We start from the raw sequence: 19,018 nt of genomic DNA, 5'->3' as shown, positions 1-19,018 counted from the left end.
CATTTACAGTCTTCTGAACTATAATTTACTCGCTGTTTGTGTGTCTTTTCTACAAGAGTGTTGGCTGCAAGGGAGCGGGGAATTTTGTTCCTCTTGTGTTCCAAGGCAGGAGCTCACTTCTCCTTCAAACTCATTATTTTCCTGTCTCAGTCTCCTCTGTGCTGGGATTCCAGGCATGTATGACATCTTCGGGATCGACTTTGTCCCTCTCAATCATAAGCCTACACCCTGACCTCGGCGCCTGGAACAGTGTTGGCACCCAATAGGTGCTCAATAACCGCTCACTGAACACTAGTAGACCTCTGCTTGCTCTTTTTCCAACAGACCTTTTGCCACCTTGTTCCAAGGAGGAAATAGGCCTCAGGAGGCGCCCAGAGGTGACCTCGGATGGCCCAAGTCAAGAGCTCCGGGAGCAAAGCCACAGGAGCAGCTGCAGAGAGGAGAAGCGAGGCCTGTCAGCGTGGGGCGCTTCCAGGAAGGCGAGCCAGGGACTGTGGGCGGAGCCGTCGGGGGCGGCGCGGGGCACGTAACTCGCACGGACACCGCCCACTGCTTTGTGGGCGGGGGTAGATTAGTGGGTGTGGCGTATGCAAATAGCCGCGGGTCGCCGGCCAATCGTGGAGCTCGCGGAGGTGCCGGCTTGGGACCGGACGCCGGTCGGCGCGCAGGCTCCGGTCGCGGCCGCTTGGAACTTGCGGAGCGGTTCTGCAGCCAGTTCCTCGGTCTCCGGATCCGGTGCGTCCGGCTGCGGGAGACAGGCTCGAGTGGGAGGCCGGCGGAGGTGCGGCTCGGCCCCGGGGCCGCAGCCTTCGCAGGCGCCCGCCGCCAGCCGCTCCTTCGCAGCGTACTCCATGCATCCGGAGCCTGCCCCGCCCCCGAGCAACAGCAATCCGGAGCTTCCCTTGAGCGGCGGCAGCAGCACTAGCGGCAGCCGCCGGAGCCGCCGCCGCAGCGGGGACGGGGAGCCCTCGGGGGCCCCACCGCTGTCGCCGCCGCCGCCGCCGCCCGCCGTCAGCTACCCGGACTGGATCGGCCAGAGTTACTCCGAGGTGATGAGCCTCAACGAGCACTCGATGCAGGCGCTGTCCTGGCGCAAGCTCTACTTGAGCCGCGCCAAGCTCAAAGCCTCCAGCCGGACCTCGGCTCTGCTCTCCGGCTTCGCCATGGTGAGCTCGGGCCTCCCTGCCCTCCTCCCCTCTTCCTGCTTCGGCCGCTCCCGCTCGCAGCCCCGACGGGGCCCACAGTTGGGAGCGGGCTGGGCGTGCCTGGGGTGAGGGGAAGAGCTGGGATAAGCCGTCCTAGGCGCCGGAGGGGAGCCAGAGGTTGCTGAGCTGTGAGGGCGAGGTGGACGACCAGAGATAGAGATACTCAGGCGCAGGTGTGTTTTTTCAGACGGACACCTTGTTGCGGCAAAGGGGTTAGGGTTTACAAAGAATGTTGCTTTCATGAAGTTGCTATGTAAGAAGTCTTCCCTGCATGTAATCAGGGGGACAAGAAGGACGCAAAAGGTCCAGCCCACTGATGACAGGTCTCAGGAGATGAAGATGAGAGCTACCTTGTGCCCGCACCTTCCCACACACCTAAGGCCGGAAGGTATTACCGAGACCTTATCAGCTATTGGAGAGGATTTCCTAATACTTTCCACCTCCCCGTACTCATCCACTAACTCTCACCCCCTTTTACCCCCCACCGCATTTTCCAAGAGCCTCAGCCTAAGGGTTGACAGCCACTCCCCACCCTCAGTTTCTTCTCCAGAAACTTGCGTCTGAGTCACTGGGTGTGGGGGAGGAGGGTGGGACATGTTCCCCTTGAACGGGCTCTTGCTTGATTAAGAGGTAGGCATATTTTCCTCCCCTCAAGTCCCAAGAAGGTGATACAAAAAGCCTCTGCAGGAGGCGTCCCTGGAGACTGCAGGTTAGGCACCAGACAATAACTCTAGGAATACCTTCAGGCCTGTTTGCCTGGAGCTAAAGCGACATAACTATGTTATTATCTTTTCATGACATCAACCTGCATCCATGGGGTCTGCCCCCCCTCCCCTTCACCAGTACTCCTACCTCCCCCATGAATTAGCTAAGCCTTTGGCCTTGAGGAAGGGAGTGGCTGGCACCCATGTGTTTTCTTGGGAAGGGAGTGTGTCTGGGTCTTTCCCCATCATCTGCAAACAAGTGGGTCAGCCCAGTTGTGAGTCTGAATGCTTTAGAGACCCACGGTGCACTAGGCCAGGGAGGAAAGGCCAGGAGAAGGAGTGAAATAAATTACTCTTCCCAGCTCTGCCACTTGCTGCTTGTATGAACTCAGGCAAATCTCCAATATCTCTCTCTCTCTCTCTCTCTCTCCCTCCCTCCCTCTCTCTCTCCCTCTCTCCCTCTCTTTCTCCCTCCCCTGTCTCTCCTCCCCCCTCTCCCCCCCACCTTGATTTCTTAAATGGCAGATTATAGCCGGGCAGCGGTGGCGCACACCTTTAATCCCAGCACTTGGGAGGCAGAGGCAGGTGGATTTCCGAGTTCGAGGCCAGCCTGGTCTACAGAGTGAGTTCCAGGACAGCCAGAGCTACACAGAGAAACCCTGTCTCGAAAAAAAACAAAAAACAAAAAAAAAAGGCAGATTATAAACTATTCTTAAAACCGACTTTAGAAAACGGAGTTGGAGGAGTCCTTTAAACAGGATAAAGAAAGTTGAGTGTGGGCTGTAATTATAGTAGTCATGAGGCAGAGGCAGGAGGATTTCCCAAGACTTCAAGACTTGCCTGTTCTACACAGCTATTCTGGTAATAGCTTGGGTCAGCCTTGAACTTGGGTCAGCCAGGGTCTAGGTCTTGCCTAGCACACACCACTACCTGAGGCAGGTAGCACCAGGCCAAGGGGAATGAGAAACAAAGCCAGAACGATTCTTTGGAAGCTAAAGAGAGAACGTTTTTACGCTTTATGGAGGGAGGGGGACAGGGAGCCACCACTTGTATGCCCCTCCATGGGCTTGTAAATTGTAACTCTCTAGACTCCAGGAGGGGTGAGGGTCAGACAGGGGACACTTTCCTACCCTTTCCCTACCCTTTCCTTTGCTAGTTCTCCTCTGCAGAAGATCAGGCCTCCGCTAAAAGCATGGAGGAAGTTAGAAGGCTGGGGTAACTAAAAACCTTGGATGGACATAGGTGCATCCACGCTGTCTATCTTGGGAATCTTTTTTTGTTTGTTTGTTTGTTTGGTTTTGGTTTTTCGAGACAGGGTTTCTCTGTGTAGCCCTGGCTGTCCTGGAACTCACTTGGTAGACCAGGCCGGCCTCGAACTCAAAGATCTGCCTGCTTCTGCCTCCCAAGTGCTGGGATTAAAGGTGTGCACCACCACTGTCCGACTTTTTTTTTTTTTTTCTATCCTGGGAATCTTATTTGCTCAGCCTGGATGGAATGGGCTCCTTAACTCCAGGTTGGCGTCCCTTAAACTCTGCAGACTAGGAAGGGTAGAGTCCCAGGACTGCCTCCATTCTGAGCAGCAGTTTCAAGAGGGCAGCTAAGTACTTTGCTCCATGAAGCTGGACTTCTAAGAACTCTGGATTCGTGGTCTGAGGGCTGATGATGCCCTTCCCCCAGTGCTGACATCCAGCCCTTGTGTGAGCCTCAAGAGAGGAAGGGGTGCCTGGCTGCCCCGATGCCATGGTAACGGAGTGACAAGTTTCCTGGATTACTCTTCCTTTGGCTTGTGAGTCAGCACAACCAACTTCCTGCCCCCAGAGGGCTTCCTTCCTACAAACCTGGAAAAGTAGAGTTGCTGACATGACCTTTGCTCTCCAGGGTGAGCCAGGTAGCATAGAATGTCAAATTCACCTGCTCATCCATAACATGAAGGTGACGGAGAGTCTCTCCCAAAAGGCTTGCTGGAAATTGAGCCAGTCCTAGCTTCATGATGGAAGGGTGTAGGCCAGGAGCCTGTAACATGTTGAGGGTAAGTGTCTAAGCGTCTTCGAGGTTAGTTTTCTTCTGTGTGGAGATGAGAGGACCCTGTTTTCCTCTTGACCTAAATGAGAGTTCATTACATGGGCCTTTGGGGAGCTGATGGGTTTCAGGATCTGATGATGTATCTGGTCTGATGATGAGACTCAGCAGATACAAAGTAAAAAGGACCTCAGTCTAGGTTAGATGTGCATTTTACAGTGTCCCTAGAGCCAGGAGCATCCTTTGGGAATGTGGTAGCACACATCTTTAATCCCAGCACTCAGGAGGCAGAGGCAGGCTGATTTCTATGAGTTTGAGGCCAGCCTGGTCTACAGAGCAAGTTCTAAGACAGCCAGAGCTACACAGAGAAACACTATCTTACAAAAAAAAAAAAAAACCAAAAAAACGCTTCCTTCAGAGCCTAGCTTTAGGTTGTCTGTACCTAAGGTTACCACAGCACAGCCTGGGCCTGCCCCTGCCGCTGCCCCTATACAGGTCTATGGTATTCATGCATGGAAGGCAGGCTGTAACATTAGCCTAAGCAGACGGTAATTGGGAAAGTCAGCCTGGTGCAGTAAACAAAATGCTTTCCACGACCTGGGATCAATTAGTTTTGGATTATCTTCCTCCTCGAGTTCTGCCCTCCAGCCCCCTTTTGTTCCAGGTTCCAGAGCAGGTTCAGAAGTCGGCTAAGATTTCTGGGAAAATGAACTGGAAGGAAGCACTCGAGTCATGAGACATTACTGGGTATTTATGACATACCCGGAGAGCGGGGTGCCCGGAGATGAGCACAAAGCTACTGTTACCACTTGGTACTAATCCCCAGAACTGATCATTAGTGCTGGACCTGATTGGGGTTCTTGTACCAGGCTAGCAACAGTGGAAAATGCTTCAGAGGTGTCATCATGGCTTTTTCCTCCAAGCATGGCTGTCCTGGATGAATGACATGCTGCAATGAAGTCACTTGGTCTGGAAGCCTTTATATCCCTCTGGGTGGTCCATGGGAAAGCAAGCCTCAGAGAGTAGTAAGGACATAGAGCCCCTGAGCTCTAGGGTAGCAAAATGGTCACAGGAACAGCAGCTACCCAGGTGCCAGTGTCAGCCCAGCCCCTTCAAACTGTCAAATCTGGGGGAAGTTTCTTAGCCTCTTTGGAGCTCAGTTCCCGCACCCATAAACGAAGTAGTAACAACAGAACGTCTTTGGTGTGCGGATTTGTTGAGTTGGTATTTGCAAGTTAGAATACCTGCCTAGGTGTCTAGGAAACTTGTTTACGCCAGTCGCCGTGGAGTGGGGGCTGCTTTCTGAAGGATAGAAGGATTGCGATTCCAACCAATCACTGAGGATGGCGGAAGTGTCCAGAGAAGAGCCTAGGAATCCAGCAAGAACAGTCTCAATCAGTCATGGGGTCTCTAGGGAAAAATAGGGCGTCATGCCACACACCAAGTCATTCTGGTGGCTGACACCTCTTAAGCCCCAGCGCTCAGGAGACAAAGGCAAGCGGCTCTCTCTGAGTCTGAGACCAACTTGGTCTACAAAGTGAGACCTGTACCCTATGGTAAAGGACCTTGATTGAGGACTTATCTAGGAAGTTTGAACTCTCCCGTGGGTAGCAGGGAACTATGGAAGATTATAGACAGAGCTGAGGCGTGAATAATGTAACAGTGGTGGTTGAAGTGGTTATTACGTAACTCTTACTGTGTCCAGTATGAGCTCGGACTCCTTCCTTCCATTCTTGTTTAAACTTCACCATAGCTCTTAAAAGTTTGAGAGCCACACAGGAAAACCAGGGTTCTGAAAGGCTCTGATCACCAGCTAGGAGGACTCGAGCTCTCTCTTCTTCTCCCTCCGCTTTGCCAGTATCCCCCGAGCTGGTTAATAACCAGGCCTTTGGAGTCTGCCAGATGCCCAATTCTGCATGCAAGATTTGTATGCTGGTCAGTGTATAAATGGAAGTCTGCTGGATCTCCCAAGGGGAGGTGGATGCCTGCTCAGCAGAGAGGCCCTTTGTGAAACTTCACAAGTGCCTGTGGCACTTTCTGGAATTCTCAGCTGGGAACAGTGAGGGGCCCTTCCCTTGATGGGTTTCTGATTGGAAAGGAAAAGCTCTTTTTAAGTAGGCTTCCCAAGGCGGTGCTCTATTGATCTGCACTGGGTAGAGGGTAGTCTGAAGGAAACGGGATATGAAGTTAAAATGTAAAATCAGCTGATTTCTCTGACAGAGCATCTGAGGGCCTTTTTAATGTGCTTCTTGAAGGGGGACATTTCAGACAGATAGGGCCACAGACAGTGTTGATGTTTTTGTTTTTTAAAGGGGGATCTTTGTTTGTTTCTTTGAGATTGGGTTTCTCTATAGCCCAGTCTGGCAAGGAACTCTTAATCCTCCTGCCTCAGCTCCCTTTGTGCTGGGATGACATATTCCACCATACCTGGATCAGAAGAGAGAGAGGGAAAAATGTGTGTGTGTGTGTGTGTGTGTGTGTGTGTGTGTGTGTGTGTATGTTTTGTTTTGTTTTGTTTTGTTTTGTTTTTTCTGAGACAGGGTTTCTCTGTGAAGCCTTGACCATCCTAGAACTTACTTTGTAGACCAGACTGTCCTCAACCTCAAACTCAGGGATCTGCTTGCCTCTGCCTCCCAAGTGTTGGAACCAAAGGTGTATGCCACCACACCTGGTGAGAAAAAAAAATGTAATTACTTTGAAGTTTATCATATAAAGTGATGGATTTCATTATGACATTTCCATTCATGTATCATTCATTGTACCGTGCTCAAATTAGTCCCTCTCCCTCCCCCCCAGAGGGTTCTTGTGTGACTGTTATCTAATAATCTCCTTTGGGGAGTGTTTGTCCTGCTGTAGGGTCAGCCAACTTTGTGTGTCAGGGCAATGTGGTTTTCCAGGTAGCTATCACTCTTGTCATTGGCTTTAGATGATATGTAAATTAGTGGGTGTGGTCAAATACAAGACCATAGTCTGAGGGCCCTAGTTGACTAACCTAACCTTTGGTCTGAATGTTGGTGTCTGAACTCTACTAAAAAAATGTTAGTGCCAGCCTTACAAAATTGTTAAGTTTAAGCCTTAAAATTGTTTAGTTTTGAGACAGGATCTCACTTTGGAGGCCAGGATGGTCTCTAACTCATAGATCTGTGTCTCCTGAGTGCTGGGATTAAAGGCATACACCACTACAGCCGGACCTGTTGGTATTTATGTATAAATAATACATACAGTCTAATAAAATACTGTGTTGTTAGGAGCATACCTGAAAATAAAAAATAGAAAAGTTAAAGCAAAGGCAGGGGTGGCGTGTGCCTCTCACCCAGCAGCCGAGGCAGAAGCAGGCAGAGTGAGTTCTAGGACAGCCAGAGCTACACAGAAAGGCCTTGTCTTGAAAAAGCCAAAAAAAAAAAAAAAAAGGACATTGGGGTTCATACCTGTCATTCCAGAACTTGGGAGGTTGAGGCAGGAAGATCAGAAGATCCAGGTCATCCTTAGCTACATAGCAAATGTGAGGCCAGTCTGCCGTACAGATGACTCTTTCTTGAATAAGAAAAAATGAACAGTTCTTGTTTTTCTGAATGTACTTGACACAAAAGAAAAGTTACAAGGATGCTTGGGGATTTAGCTCAGTCGTAGACTGTGCACAAAACCCCAGGTTTGAATCCTAGCACCAGAAAGAAAAAGGAGAGTGGTAAGGTTGCACCCAGGAAGCCAAGACCGGAAGACCACGAGTTTGAAGCCTGCCTGAGCTACATGGTAAAATCTTGTCTCAAAAACACCTAAGAATGGGTGCTGGAGACTTCGCTCAGTGATGAAGAACACTTGATGCTTATCCTAGTTAGAGTTTTACTTCTGTGAACAGACAGCATGAGCGAGAAAAGTCTTATAAAGGACAACGTTTAATTGGGGCTGGCTTGCAGGTTCAGAGGTTCAGTCCATCATCATCAAGGTGGGAGCATGGCAGCATCCAGGCAGGCATGGTGCAGACAGAGCTGAGAGTTCTACATCTTCATCCGAAGGCTATTAGCAGAATATTGGCTTCCAGCAGCTAGGATGAGGGTCTTAAAGCCCACACCCACAGTGACACACCTACTCCAACACGGCCACACCTTCTAATAGTGCCTGGGCCAAGCATATTCAAACCATGACAATGTCCTTATAGAGGACCCAGCTTCGAGTCCCAGCACCCACATGGCTGCTCACAGCCATGTATTATGTCCCGTTCTAGGGGTCCAACACCCCTTCTAACCTCTGAGGCCACCAGACATGTACATAGCATACGTTCAGGTAAAATACACATAAAATAAGAAAGTACATCTAAAAATTAAAAAAAAAAAAAAAAGTCACCAAAGTAAAGATGTGAAAAGAGTTGGGATGAACTACCAAATGTGTCAAAAAAAAAAAAAAAAAAAAAGGTCAGGGATCCCACGGTTGCTCAATCTGCAGGATCAAATTCCTCGGTGAAGTGACAACTTGAAGGGTCAGAGATAAATGTGGAGGTGGGGTGCATGGCTTTAATCCCAGCATTCAGGAGGCAAAGACAAGTGGATCTCTGAGTTTGAGGCCAGCCTGGTCTACATAGCAAGTTCCAGGGCAGCCAGGGCTATACAAATAGACCCTATCTCAAAACAATAAATGAGTATAGACATCAGGATCTCTAACCCCAGAAAATGGAGGTATTTCTCTCCTCCAGTTTTTGAGAAGCCAACTAAAGGGTCAGCACACCTCACTCTGACCTAAGTAGCATGTGGCGATCCGTTTGCATCTGCCCTCTTGAATTAAGGAAGACTGAAGACCAACCCTTTAAGAGGGCTGTCTCGGCGGATTTCTGAGTTGGAGGCCAGCCTGGTCTACAGAGTGAGTTCCAGGACAGCCAGGGTTATACAGAGAAACCCTGTCTCGAAAAACCAAAAAAAAAAAAAAAAAGAGGGCTGTCTCCTTTCCTTTATTGGCCTAGGGTGGGTTGGGACAGTGTTTGATTTCCCAGTGATTTCCTACAGTATTGTCTCTTCAGAAGGGGAGGAGGAGGTAACCACCATCCCAGGAATTCTCAATAAAAATTTTAATACTTAAACCAAAGGGGGCGGGGCAGTGAGCGCAGGCTCATAAGAATAGACGGCATTGGCAGGCCTCAAGAATACGTGGTGTTTCGCGAAACTTTTGTTTCATAAAAGAGTGCATATCTATTTTTAGAACCATTTGGAGTACTGGACTGCCATAGTCAAGAGAGTCTGTAAACCACGGGACTGGATTCAGGTCTCTCTTACCAGATGGTCTGGATTTGGAATGGAGTTAGCAAATCCGGACAACTTGGTGAAGCCCATATGACTGAGGCTTGGGGGTCTACCCAACATACTGTAGCTATCTACTCTCTCAGGAAGAACCGGAGTGAAGAAAGCTGTGTTTCCCACTGTGGTTTGGGAGTTGAGCATGGCAAGGGGCAGGGAGTTGTCTCAAAAGTATCAGGGTTACCAGGATCTAAGTGTTCAGGGTGTCTGCGGAGTCCAGGAAGGTATCAGTGGTTGATGTTTATGTGAGGTGGCCACATGTGTGACCATGTCAGCCAGAGACTGCCCTCCACAGGATCAATAATCCTTTTGTAATTTTTTTAATTTAATTTTTTCCTGAGACAGGGATTCTTTGTGTATCTCTGGCTGTCCTGGAACTCGCTCTATAGACCTGACTGGCCTCTGAACTTACTATGTAGTTCAGGCTGGCCTCAAACCTGGAGATCTGTCTCTGCCTCTCGAATGTTGAGATTACAGGCATGTGTCACCACTGCCCAGCAAGATTAATAATCTTTAGCCCCCGCTTCAAATTTAAGATGCCCAGGATCTCCTGCGAGGATCTGTGAACTGGTGTGATTTGGGGCCCATGGTCTGACCCTTCTGTTCTGTCAGGCCCTGTACAGCAGGGTTGGTGGAGGCTTGCTGGCTGCCTAGGAGCTGTTTATTTTGGGCTAAGAGCCCTCCTCCCAGCTATATTTACCTTGTGAAGCTGCATGCAATCTAATCTGATGTGATCTCTCTGGGACAGGGCTGGGGCCCTGGATGTCAGCTGCTAGATTCTGCCAGGACTCCCCTGATGTACTCTTCCCACCCCGCGGGACAGATCCCTGGCGGGAGTCATTCTGGAAGAAGACCCTTAATGCCTGTGAATAGTTTTCTTTAGGGTTCATGATTGTACTAGCCACCCTTTCTTGTTCAGAGTCATTTTTTTTTCTTTTTGCTTTGTTTTATTACATTTTTCCAAGACAGAGTTTCTTTGTCTGGCCTTGGCTGTCCTAGAAGCCATTCTGTAGACCAGACTGGCCTTCACCTCAGAGATCCTCCTGCCTCTGCCTCCTTAGTATTGAGATTAAAGGCGTGGGCCACCACCAACCTGGCCAGAATCATCTCCTGTATGCAGCCCTGTGGCACTGAACTTGGTCTTATCTGGGGCAGCGGTGCAAACAGCCAGCCTGTGTGGTTGGATTTCCAGGAATGATAGAGGAGGGTAATAGGGTTTCTTCCGGAGCACAGCAGCAGGTCCTTCCTCTTCTGTGGAGAGCTCAGCTTTCCCTCAGCCCAGGGACGTGAGGATACCCAGACCATGTGTGCCTCGGCTGGGTTTTATGGTCCTGGTGATGCTGTCCTGCAGAGATGCTCCCTTGACCAGGTCTTGGGTGGTGTGCTTGCCCAGATGCCCACATTGGGAGCTAGTGTTGCCTGTATAGCTCAGAAAGAGCTGCACAGCCTGTGTGAGGAAGAGCGAGCAGGCCTGGAGCCCCTGAATGAGGAAGAGCATGCAGGCCCGGGGAGGTCACAGTCTCTTCTCCTTCCTCCACTTCTAGCTCCTTGTTTTTCTTTTTAACTAAGATTTATTGAGCTTCACCAGTAGCGGAGTCTGTGCTAAACATTTACACATCCAAACCTCATTTAACCTCAGTGGCCATGTGAAAAAAAACACACCATTATACACAGGCTTTAGAGTGAGTTCCCCTGCCCCCACCCTAGAGCTGGATAGCTGCCGTCCTATAACTGATCTCATTTCTGAGACTCGGTTTCCTTAATTTGAAATTGAGTAGTGAGTGAACAAGTATGTGGGTGAGTGTCTGTCTATGCATCTGTGTGTGTGTGTGTGTGTGTGTGTGTGTGTGTGTGTGTGTGTATGTGTGTGTATGGGACCCAAGGCCCTCACTACACTAGGCTAGCTAGCTCTTGCTGACCTACAACCTCTGCCCCCAGTGATAATCACTAATATGCTGGGCGGTGGGTGGTGGTGCACACCTTTGATTCCAGCACTTGGGAGGCAGAGGCAGGTGGATTTCTGAGTTCAAGGCCAGCCTGGTCTACAGAGTGAGTTCCAGGACATCCAGGGCTATACAGAGAAACCCTATCTTGAAAAGCCAAAAACAGACAAAAAAGAATCATCATTACTCTAAATACGTCATGTCCCCGATCTTGCTTAAAGAACATCTTAAGTTCATTAGGTCTGAAACTTCATAACTGTCATAAGTAGGCCTCCATTTTATGGATGCGAAAATTAGGGTACTGATGATTTTAGATACTTGCCTATGGGACACCAGCTTTGTAAAGTGAGGCAAGAGGACCACAAGTTCAAAGCCATCCTTAGTTACAGAATGAGTTTGAGGACAGGCCAAGCTACAGAAGACCCCGGTCATTAAAGGGGAAAAAAAAAAGCAAAATGACAGTAATTGCCTGGGACAGAGGTTGTGTTACCCCAAGCCAAAATACCTGCTGCGTGGGGGCACAGGAAAAGCAGTAAAAATGGCTTCTATCACTGCTTAGTTTAAAACCTTGACGTCACTTCCCAGGCTACCTGAAGTTCTCCAGATCTTACCCTCCTCCTTCCGAGAGGCAGACTCAGCTCAAGCAAAGCAGGTCAATAGTAGACTTAGCTCTTAAGCCAGAGCCAACCCAAGTCTCACTCTAGAGCTTTGGTCCAGAGCCAGCCCTCTCAGTTAGATGGACGAGTGACACTAGAGACAGAGCAGAGAAGGAGCCACGCTCCTGGGGAAAGGAGTGGACGGCTGCGTTAAAACAGTCCAGTTAACATATCCCTAAGCCTTTTCAGAACATTTCAACCAGGCTTAAAGGCTTTTGCCTACGAATTGCCACAGCCACCAAGAGTGAGGATACTTCAGCTTGAGAATTTACAAAATGGTTCAAGTTCATATAAATTTGGGGCACTGCCATGAGAATTTTGACTGTTGTTTAAGATTTCCCTGGTGGCCTAACGCCAACCCTGAGAATTCTTCTGAGCCCATGCGGGCAAGGGAGCGGGGAGCTCAGCACATGCGGGTAAGGGACACAGGACAGCAAAGGCATGGCACATCTGAGGCACTCCCCGCCCCCTGCAGCCTAGAGAAGCTGGGTACCCTCAGCAGGAGCACCTCCTGCCCCCATTCTTCTTCCTGTTTTGACCTTCTGTCCCAGAACCTGAAACCTGAGAAAAGACAAGCCAGAGAGCTTGGTGGAGCTGCCCTGGTCCACTTGCTCACATCCACTGGGGTGAAGGCCAGTGTGCGGGGCTGGTCTGTGGGTCGGATGCTGGGGGTGTTTATGGGTGGGTTTGTGTACGTCCCTGCATCCCAGTGACCTCCAAGTGACATACTGTTCCCTCCGTAGAACTTTAAGCACACAGAGCCACATTGCAAAGCTGAAGGTAAAACCTGTATACTGCTTTTTCTGTGCCCCCATGCAGCAGGTATTTTGGCTTGGAGTAACATAACCTTCATCCCAGGCAATTACTAACATTTTGCTTCCCCCCCCCTTTAATGACCGGGGTCTCATGTAGCTTGGCCTGTCCTTGAACTCATTCTGTAGCTAAGGATGGCTTTGAACTTGTCACCCTCTTGCCTCTTCTTTCCCAGTGCTGAGATGACAGGCATGAACCACCACACATAGTTATTGTCAGTGTTGGGGGCTTCACACATGGGAGATACACATTCTGTCCACCTAGGTACAGTCCCCAGCCTCACTTAATGGTCATGTCTCTTCCCCTGTTTCTTTGGTGCCCTTGATCCTCCAGCCCACATGAGTGGACCCTGGCAATGTCCCCAATTGCCTGCTGCTCCTGGCAGAATTCTGATGAGTTAGCTCCTTTGTATGAGGGTGATTTTCGAGACCCAAGTGTAAAAAGCAGGTGGCAGGTCCAGATTATGCCCTCAGTGACCCCAAATCCTCAAGTCTCCAGGAACTGGGGAGCAGCCAGTGTGTGAGCCCTGGGGCTGGAGGAGGAGATGCCTTGGGGCTCGCTGGCGCCCAGCCAGCCAAGATACAGGCGCTGGGTTGAGTGTCTGTTCTGAGAAGCCTCTCTCAGTTCCCTGTTGGCCTGTGCACTCTGTTCTCAGAATGGATCTGGACGTGACGTGGGAAGGTCTTCACTTCTCCAACCTATTGTCCTCAGAGTGGGACAGGAAACTGAGTTCTGTGTAGGTACAAAAGTGTGAGACAGATAGGGATAGTGGTTGGTAGTTTATTTGTAATTGTTTTGGTTTGGGTTTTGGTTTTTCCAGTGTTTCTCTGGGTTGACCTGGCTGTTCAGGATCTTACTCTGTAGACCTGACTGGCCTCGAACTCAGAGATCCACCTGCCTCTGCCTCTTGAGTGCTGGGATTAAAAGGCGTGCACCACCACCAGTTGGTAGTTGATTTTGTTAAAAAATTTTAATGTAGTTTAAATTTTTCTTGGTCTGGAGAGAGAGAGCAAGTAAAGGTGCCTACTGCCAAAATTGACATTCTGAGTTTGATCCCCAGGACTCTCTCGGTAGAAGGAAAGAACGGCCTCCCAAGGCAGAGGCAAGTAGATCTCTGAGTTCAAGGCCAGCCTGGTCTACAGAGCTAGTTCCAGGATGACCAGGCAAGGCTTCACAGAGAGACCCTGTCTTGAGGAAAAAAAAAAATTACAGCATGCATAATACCCTTAACTCTACTGCCTACACTATTTATGATTGACAGTGCAGTGTTCCCAATGGTAAGATAGTTACTGTACACCGGGAACTCTCATTTGTTAAAATAATTCTGTGAGTTAATGGGTCATACCTATTTTCTCTATATATGGTAAGGCTGGGCGACACTAACTTCCAAAGGACACACCTGATAGATTCACGCTTGCTTTCCTCATATATATGTGTGTATATACACATGTATATATGCTACTTCACAACCCAGAGAGGGCGAGGTTTAGCATTCCCAGAGACTGAGACTCAGAGGCCAAATGGCCGATCAGATGGGAAGAGGAATAGGATTTGAGCGAGCCGTTCACTTCCCTGTTCCCCTCTCCTAGGTAGCGATGGTGGAAGTGCAGCTGGATACAGACCATGACTATCCACCAGGGTTGCTCATTGTCTTCAGTGCCTGCACCACAGTGCTGGTGGCCGTGCACCTGTTTGCCCTCATGATCAGCACCTGCATCCTGCCCAACATCGAGGCTGTAAGCAATGTCCACAACCTCAACTCGGTCAAAGAGTCGCCCCACGAGCGCATGCACCGCCACATCGAGCTGGCCTGGGCCTTCTCCACCGTCATCGGGACGCTGCTTTTCCTGGCTGAGGTCGTGCTGCTCTGCTGGGTCAAGTTCTTACCGCTCAAGAGGCAGGCGGGACAGCCAAGCCCCACCAAGCTTCCCCCTGAATCGCCTGTCAATGTCAACAACAGCGACAGTGGTGGTGGTGGTGGCATCACCCCGGGTGAGGCGGCAGCCATCGCCTCCACAGCCATCATGGTCCCCTGCGGCCTGGTTTTTATCGTCTTTGCAGTTCACTTCTACCGCTCGCTGGTCAGCCATAAGACGGACCGACAGTTCCAGGAGCTCAACGAGCTGGCCGAGTTTGCCCGCTTGCAAGACCAGCTGGACCACAGAGGGGACCATTCTCTAACACCGGGCACCCACTATGCCTAAGTCCTCACCTCCTCACTGGCCCTTTGAGGCCTTGGCCTTAAGCCCCTCCCCATGACCTTGTCCTGGCCCAGTCTGGAGGACGGCCTGTGCAGGCGGCTGGCTTCACCAGGGCAGAGTGTGTGACAGGAAGAGGCTTTTAAAAAAAAAAAAGTCGCTGCACTTCGAGATTTTCTTCTGTGAGACTAAGCACTCCCTGTTTTTCCAGCTCTCCGTCCCCCTCCTGGTGGGGAGTGGGGGGGTGGAGTGGGGACAGTTGCTCTCTTTGTCCCTTCTCCCCTGCACCAGTGCCACCCGGATGCTTCCTGTCCTGACCTCAACCTCCTTACTTGTTGGCCTTGTGTGTGTGTGTGTGCGTGTGCGCGCGCGGACGCCTACACACAGAGGAAAATCTCGTGTGCATGTCTCTCCTCTCTGCCTGTGTGTACACGTGTGTGCGTGTGTATACTCATGCGCACTTGTATACACATAAAATATATTCACAAGGGACACCTCTTCTTCGTGTCTGTGTTTGTTGGGTCTGGACTACCTGATAGGATGCCCCAGTCAGGGGAGTCACTACACAGGCTTTTTAAACATTGAGAAGGGGGGCTGGTGAGATGGCTCAGCAGTGAAGAACGCTGACTGCTCTTCCAGAGGTTCAATTCCCAGCAACCACATGGTGGCTCACAACCATCTGTCATGGGATCCGATGCCGCCTTCGGGTGTGTCTGAAGACAGCTATAATATATTCATATAAATAAAACAAAAAAAAAATGAGAGGCCGGGCGGTGGTGGCACACGCCTTTAATCCCAGCACTTGGGAGGCAGAGGCAGGCGGATTTCTCAATTCGAGGCCAGCCTGGTCTACAGAGTGAGTTCCAGGACAGCCAGGGCTACACAGAGAAACCCTGTCTCAAAAAATTAAAAAAAAAAAAAAATGAGAGGAAGTGTCTCAAGGACAAAACCAACCTGTCATGGTCAAAGCCCTGGGATCAGTCCAACAACTCTACAAAAACTGTGCTGCTGGGGATAGAACCCAGGAATTTGACAAGTTACTCTCCCACTAAGTTCCACTCCTCTGCTTGGAAAATTTCTATTCAAAAGAAACCTTCAGGGATGGTAATTAAAATGTGGACCTAGTTGTTTCCTTTGGAGGTAGTTACAGTCTACAAAGTCCCCCCAGAAGACCAGAAACGGGTGTGTACATACTGAGCCACTGTTAGTAGGAGAAATTCAAGGATAGGTTCCTGCAAACCTGTAGTCACAATATTTTTTTATGTGATTAAGACATTGTGTTGTATTAGGTGTCATTGAATTTAAGGACTGCATCTATTGTAGGGTAGTAGAGATAGATGCCTTGGTATTTAAGAGCATTTGGATGCTCTTCCAGAAGAGCCAGGTTTCATACCTAATATCCCAGTTGCAGCCCGTCTGTAACTTCAGAGCCAGGCGATCCAATGGCCTTTATGATTATTAGGCATGCATGTGGTTTGCAGAAACAGACATGGCTTTTTTTTCCCTTGGCGGGGTGGGGATGGGGGGGGGGCGGTTGAGACAGGGTTTCCCTGTAGTTCTGTCTTGGGAACTTACTCTGTAAACCAGGCTGGCCTCAGACTTACACAAAATCAACTCTCAAGTGCAGAAATTAAAAGCGTGCACCACCACCACCTGGCCACATTAAAAAAATTTTTTTTAAGAATGCTATATTGGGAGCCGGGCGGTGGTGGCGCACGCCTTTAATCCCAGTACTTGGGAGGCAGAGGCAGGTGGATTTCTGAGTTCGAGGCCAGCCTGGTCTACAGAGTGAGTTCCAGGTCAGCCAGGGCTATAAAGAGAAACCCTGTCTCGAAAAACCAAAAAAAAAAAAAAGCTATATTGGGACTGGAGAGGTGGCTCAGTGGTTAAAAGCACATACTGCTAAGTTCAGTTTTGAGTGCCCAAATCAGGCAACTCAGAACTGCCCATAACTCCAGTTCCAGGACACCCATTGCTATCTTCTGGCCTCGAGGGTACTGCACACATGTGGCATACGTACATATATTCATACACACACAAAATCCTTTTTAGAACAACTTGAGATCGGAGAGATAGCTCAGTGGTCAAGAGCACTTGCCGCTTTTCGTGAAAACCTGAATTCAGTTCCCAGTGTCCACGTAAGGCAGCCTGTAATTCCAGCTGCAGGGGATCTGACAGCCTTGTCTGGCTTCACTGGGCACCAGCACACACATGATGGATGTATGCTCGCACCAACACACAGGTAATCCTTGTTATCTTAAGCAGGACCTTCTAAGACTAAGGATATTACGTTACATAGCCACAACTCTTGAGAACAGGATTTTATGTAGCCCAGGCTGGCCTTGGTCTTTCAGGAACATCCACCTCCCACGGGTTGGAATAACAATGGTGCTACACATCCACTTGATTAGGTGCTAGGAGTTAAATCAAGGGCTACTACTTCTATGCTAGGCAAGGGCTCTGTACTGCCTAAATCGCCACCCCAAATTTAGGAAATTGAATTTTGTGTACTGAAGTCAGCATCTGATAACTCTTGGTCAGCTTCCTCCTTGCCCTGGGAACGCCCCTGATAAGCAAGCCCTTTCCTCCATTTGTAGAAATGAGTCGTCGCCTTTTTGTCTCCTTTGATTTGGGACAGTCACATGGCTTTTGTTGTTTCAAATATGAACCTTTGGAGGTTTTATTAAGAATAATGAATGTAGGGCTGGAGAGATGGCTCAGTGGTTAAGAGCACTGACTGCACTTCCAGAGGTCCTGAGCTCAAATCCCAGCAACCACGTGGTGGCTCACAACCATCTGTAATAAGATCTGATGCCCTCTTCTGGTGTGTCTGAAGACAGCTACAGTGTATTCATATATAATAAATAAATAAATCTTAAAAAAAAATGATGAATGTAACCCAGGCTAGCCTCAAACTTGCTAGGTAGTAGAGGATTACCTTGAACTGCAAGACTCCTCCCAACTCCCAAATTCTGGGCTTACGGGTACACACTGCCATACCAAGTGTCTTACAGAACTAAAGACCAACTTCAGAGCCACCGGAATGCTGCCCAGGCTCTCTCTGAACTGAGCCACCATCCCCACCGTATCATCATTTTTATCATGTGGATTGTGCATGCCTGCATGACTGTGTATCGCACACATATTCGGTGCCGCTGATGGCCAGAAGAGGGCGCAGTATCACCTGACAACTGGACTTCCAGGTGGTTGTTAGCTACTGTGTAGGTGCTGGGAACAAAACTAGGGTCTTCTGTGGGAGCAGCCAGTGCTTTTATCCCTGAGCCATCTGTCCAGCCCAGATATTAACATTTTTATTTTTTCCTAAAGCCATCAGACCTATGGTTTTACAGAATGCCATGTAGTTTTAGCTTCTCTGGAGATGTTTTTTTCATGGTTATAATCAGATTGTGTATTTTGGCAGGAAATACCCTCGAGGGTGTCAATACAATTGAAACAACAAAATTAGGACTAGTTAGCCAGTGTGTGTGTGTTGGGGGAGGGGGAGCTCATTTGTCCCTCCCATACTCCTCTCAGGATGTCAATCATCACTATGCAGCAGACAGAGTTGATGCACACGAAAGTTAAAGGTAGCAGGCCTCTGTGTCACATGACCAGATAGGCAAAAAAAAAAAAAAAAAAAAAAGGCAATTTAGAGGATTTATGGATTTATCGTGGTTAATGGTCTCAGGGATGTTACATCATCGTGATGGAGAGGGTATGAGGGTAGAAACGTGTGGTGGCAGCCAAGAGTCAAACAAAGGGATGTAGGAAATTACCATAGCAAGATACTGTGACCTCCTGGTCAAGCCCCACCCCCCACATATCATCACCTCCCAATAATACTGGCCTGTGAGCCACAGAGGAATGACTCCCTGCCATCGATTAGGTCAGAGACCTTGTGAGCTAATCGCCTTTGGAAATGCTCGCACAGTCCTGGAGGTGCTTTATTAATCCCTGGGGCTTTTCCTAATCCAGTCAAGTTGACAGTGAAGATTAACTCTCACCAGTAACTTGCTAGGATGCAAACCTGGAAGGCGGCTCAGAGCCCAGGGCCTCGAAAGACTCTTCCCTGGGTGGATTCTGGCATTGCTGGAAGAATAAGAAATTCCAGAGGCACTGGGCCTACCTTGCAGACCTCCAGTGAGCAGGTACCATGCATGACCCAGGGCCTATCTTTGCCACACTTCCCCCCACTCTC

At 49.4% G+C, this 19,018-nt stretch overlaps 1 protein-coding gene across 1 annotated transcript; it reads left to right on the top strand.

The window, feature by feature from the left end:
* Positions 1-772: 772 nt before the first annotated feature.
* Orai1 (ORAI calcium release-activated calcium modulator 1) lies at positions 773-15,314 on the top strand. The gene is made up of 2 exons (XM_028766114.1): positions 773-1,166; positions 14,212-15,314. The coding sequence occupies exons 1-2, from the start codon at positions 852-854 to the stop codon at positions 14,824-14,826; spliced, it is 930 nt and encodes a 309-aa protein (XP_028621947.1). The 5' UTR covers positions 773-851; the 3' UTR covers positions 14,827-15,314.
* The last annotated feature ends 3,704 nt before the right edge of the window (positions 15,315-19,018 follow it).

This window comes from Grammomys surdaster, unplaced genomic scaffold (genome assembly GCF_004785775.1).
Source record: "Grammomys surdaster isolate TR1022 unplaced genomic scaffold, NIH_TR_1.0 166, whole genome shotgun sequence".
NCBI classification, from domain to species: Eukaryota; Metazoa; Chordata; class Mammalia; order Rodentia; family Muridae; genus Grammomys; species Grammomys surdaster.
This window is presented reverse-complemented; position numbering and strand designations above follow the sequence as displayed.

Coding starts and splice junctions, on each gene's coding strand:
- Orai1 (XM_028766114.1), top strand. CDS start 852: ATGCATCCGGAGCCTGCCCCGCCCCCGAGCAACAGCAATCCGGAGCTT. Junction 1,167..14,211: donor TGCTCTCCGGCTTCGCCATG/GTGAGCTCGGGC, acceptor CCCCTCTCCTAG/GTAGCGATGGTGGAAGTGCA.